The 2,931-nt window shown below is 66.2% G+C and overlaps 1 protein-coding gene across 2 annotated transcripts; it reads right to left on the bottom strand.

Moving 5' to 3' along the window:
* Positions 1-40: 40 nt before the first annotated feature.
* LOC101631313 (protein ZNF783-like) lies at positions 41-2,917 on the bottom strand. 2 transcript variants are annotated; one of them, XM_012733882.1, is made up of 4 exons: positions 2,827-2,917; positions 1,543-1,896; positions 1,338-1,464; positions 41-1,204 (listed from the first exon to the last, which is right to left on the bottom strand). In XM_012733882.1, exons 1-4 carry the CDS (start codon positions 2,848-2,850, stop codon positions 891-893), a joined length of 819 nt encoding a protein of 272 aa, XP_012589336.1. In that variant the 5' UTR covers positions 2,851-2,917; the 3' UTR covers positions 41-890. The 2 variants fall into 2 exon arrangements, with proteins under 2 accessions (XP_012589336.1, XP_012589337.1); XM_012733883.1 differs by having other exon boundaries at positions 1,338-1,419.
* Between the last annotated feature and the right edge of the window lie 14 nt (positions 2,918-2,931).

The raw sequence follows: 2,931 nt of genomic DNA, 5'->3' as shown, positions 1-2,931 counted from the left end.
GCGCGTCACCCTTCCTGCGGCCCCTCCCGAGACGAGGCGCCAGCCGGGCGTCTGTGGGAGCCGCCTGCTACGGGAAGGGGGTGCTGGCGTCACGGGTCGGGGACCAGACCCGGCCTGACACCACTGGGCAGGGGCCTGTGCACCCCGCAGCAGGCTACAGCCCAGGAGGGCTCCTCGGAACTGCGGGGCCACGCCCAACACCCCAGCGGGGTGCAACGGAGGCCGGCCTTCCCCCCTGCGTCTCTGCCCTGCTCTGCACTTCCCTCCCCTTGCAACAGGCCTGTTCTTTCCACACATAAAAGAATCAAGAAAGGACACAGGCCCTGAGGGAGAGGGGGTGGGGGCGTGCGCCGACGGGCGAGAGGGGCTTTCAGCAGCTGTGTGGAGGCGGCGACCGGGGGCCACGGCCGCCCAAGGCGGGCCTGGGTCTCTCCTCGGGCCACCGCGAATGAAGACACCAGGCGGTGGCGAGGGGCCACAGCTCCATATCCAAGCAAAATCTGAGCATGGCTTATTAAGTTAGGGTCCAGGCAACCTGGAAACATTTTCGAGGCTGTCGGGAGCCAGAGCTGCGCCCAGGTGTTAGACGGCGACCCCCGGGGGGACCCCGCACTGCGCTCCTGCTGAGGAGAGGAGAGGACAGGGAGGAAGCAAAGGCGACCAGAGCAGGCGGTGATCATCTGCCGAGTGGGGTAATCATCTGAGGGGTTCACTGCACTTCTCTCACTGTTCACTCAGCACAGAAGTCTGCCATGCAGCAGACTCTGGAACCCCTACACTGCCTCTCCTCTGGGGTGCCCATTTCCACAGAGACGCAGGCACACAGGAGCCTGACCCCGCTGCCAGGTTAAAGTCGGGGAGCAGAGGTGGGGGGAGCCAAGGGCATGGTATCAGTGCTGCTTCGCTACAGTGCTGTGAGCAGAAGCCCCGCTTCCTGGCACAGTCCAGCTCCCCCTGACCAGGGCAAGGTGAGGCCGGACCCCATGGTCAGAAACCCTGTCGGGTTTCTCCAAGACAAGCCCCCAGGGCTGGCCTCGGGGTGCAGTCTGCCCGCCGTTCCGCAGGGCGCCCCACTCACCAGGGTCCGGCCCCTGGGGGCCTCCTGCCTCTCTCTCGCTCCCCTCCTGGCCCCACGGGCCTTCGGGACAAGGCTGCTCTCCCCTCTCCATGCGGGCAAGGATATCCGGCTTGCAGATGGCATAATCTGGAGCAGAGGGGCACGGAGCGCTGCGTCAGGAACGGCACCTGCCGCCGGCCCTGCCCCCGCCCCTGCAGAGGCGCCCGCGGGAGCAGAGCCAACGCCAAGGAGTGGCGGCAGGAGGCGCCCCGCGCCTCACCCAGGGAGACCAGCGTCTCGTAGTTGCCGCGCATCACGTGCTTGTACAGCTCCTTCTGCCACTCGTCCAGGCTCCCCCACTCCTGCTCCGAGAAATACACGGCCACGTCATCGAAGGTCACGGGCACCTGGAACCACAAGCGTCAGGCGAGCTCACCCCCGCACCGCCAGGCGCGTCCCCGCCCCAGCCCCGTGCCCCGATCTACCCTGGGGGTCTCCCCCTTGCTGCCGGGGGGCAGCCGCAGGATCCAGAAGTTCCTGTTCCTCAGCAGGTTCTCCATGTTCTCCAGCCGGCGCTGCAGCAGCCCGTACTCCTGCAGCAGCGTCCCCAGCACGGCCCACTTGCCCTCCAGCTGGTTCCCGAACTCCACGGCCGTCTTCTCGCAGTCGGCCAGCTTCTTCTCGGCCGAGCCCGTCCGCCCCTCCAGGGTCAGCAGCCGCGCGGCCTGGGCCTCCATCTTCTTCTCCACGGCCTGAACGGCAGCCAAGATGGCCAGAAGAGAGATCTCTGCAGACTGGACCTGGGCCTCCCGTTGCAGATCCGTCCCCAAAAGCCATTCCTGCCACCAGACATAGGAGGCAATTCAGCCACCCGGGGAGGCCCCACAGTGACTCCCACCACAGGAAGGGCAGGTCCTCTGGAACAGAAAAACTTCTTCCAGGTAGCAGAAGGGCTCGCTGGCTGGTCAGACCCCAAACCGCACAGTGAGTGTGCAGACACTCATGGAAAGAATCTTGAACCCAGACCTGGGGGAGGGACCAACATCTTATCTCTGCAATACCTTGTCTCAAATTTGGCCTCTGAACGTTTTTAAAGCCATCTCAAAGCTACCTGTGCTGGGCGGCGGTCCCGCCACTTCAGGAGAAAGCCCTTATCTGCACAGTTCTGGCCAAGGGTGGATGAAGTCAGGCCTTGGCATGAAACACGGCTGACCCCCTGTCCTCTGCAAGGCAGGCCCTTCCCAGCAGCAGGCTTCCCGGGGGGTTCGGGAAAGGGCCAGCAGGCCCCTGAGTCTATCCCCACGGGGCTCTGAGCTGGGTCTAACAGAGCCCTGGGGCTCACAGCAGGCCCACGAAGGCTCCAAGGCTCCACGGGTGGAAGCCCGAGCCACCGCTGGAGAGAAAATAAGCTGGACAATAGCGGGGAAGGGGGCGACAATGTGATGGTCTTCCTGAAATGGGGGGAGCCAGGAAGGGGCGCCCTGAGTGCCTGGACTGAGGGCCTTCCCCATCCCTCCTCCACACCTCCTACCCCGGGGACGGCCCGCCAGGAGTCAGGCTGAGGGGCCCCCAGGAGCGCCGTCGCGTCTCCAAGGCGCACGCCGTGGCCAAGAAAGGGGAGGGGACTTCACCGTTGACCTCTGCAGCTCCCCCGGGGCCCTGTCAGCCTGGCGCGTCCTTGCCCTCACCCCTGCACCCAGGCTGGGACTCCCCGACTTCAGGAGGGGTCCGGCGGGGGTCGGTCCACCCTCCCTGAGGGCAGCCCTTACCGGGGTGGGCGCCGCCTCGGCCATGGTCCCACGCTGTCCCGCCCAGGGTCACTGCCGCCCCCGGCCTCTCCGCGGGCGGCGCCGGCCTGGTCCTGCCTTCCCCTG

This window comes from Condylura cristata, unplaced genomic scaffold, assembly GCF_000260355.1.
Source record: "Condylura cristata isolate star-nosed mole 26May11 unplaced genomic scaffold, ConCri1.0 scaffold00042, whole genome shotgun sequence".
NCBI lineage: Eukaryota > Metazoa > Chordata > Mammalia > Eulipotyphla > Talpidae > Condylura > Condylura cristata.
Note: the sequence above shows the minus strand (reverse complement) of the source record. Positions and strands in the feature narration are given on the sequence as shown.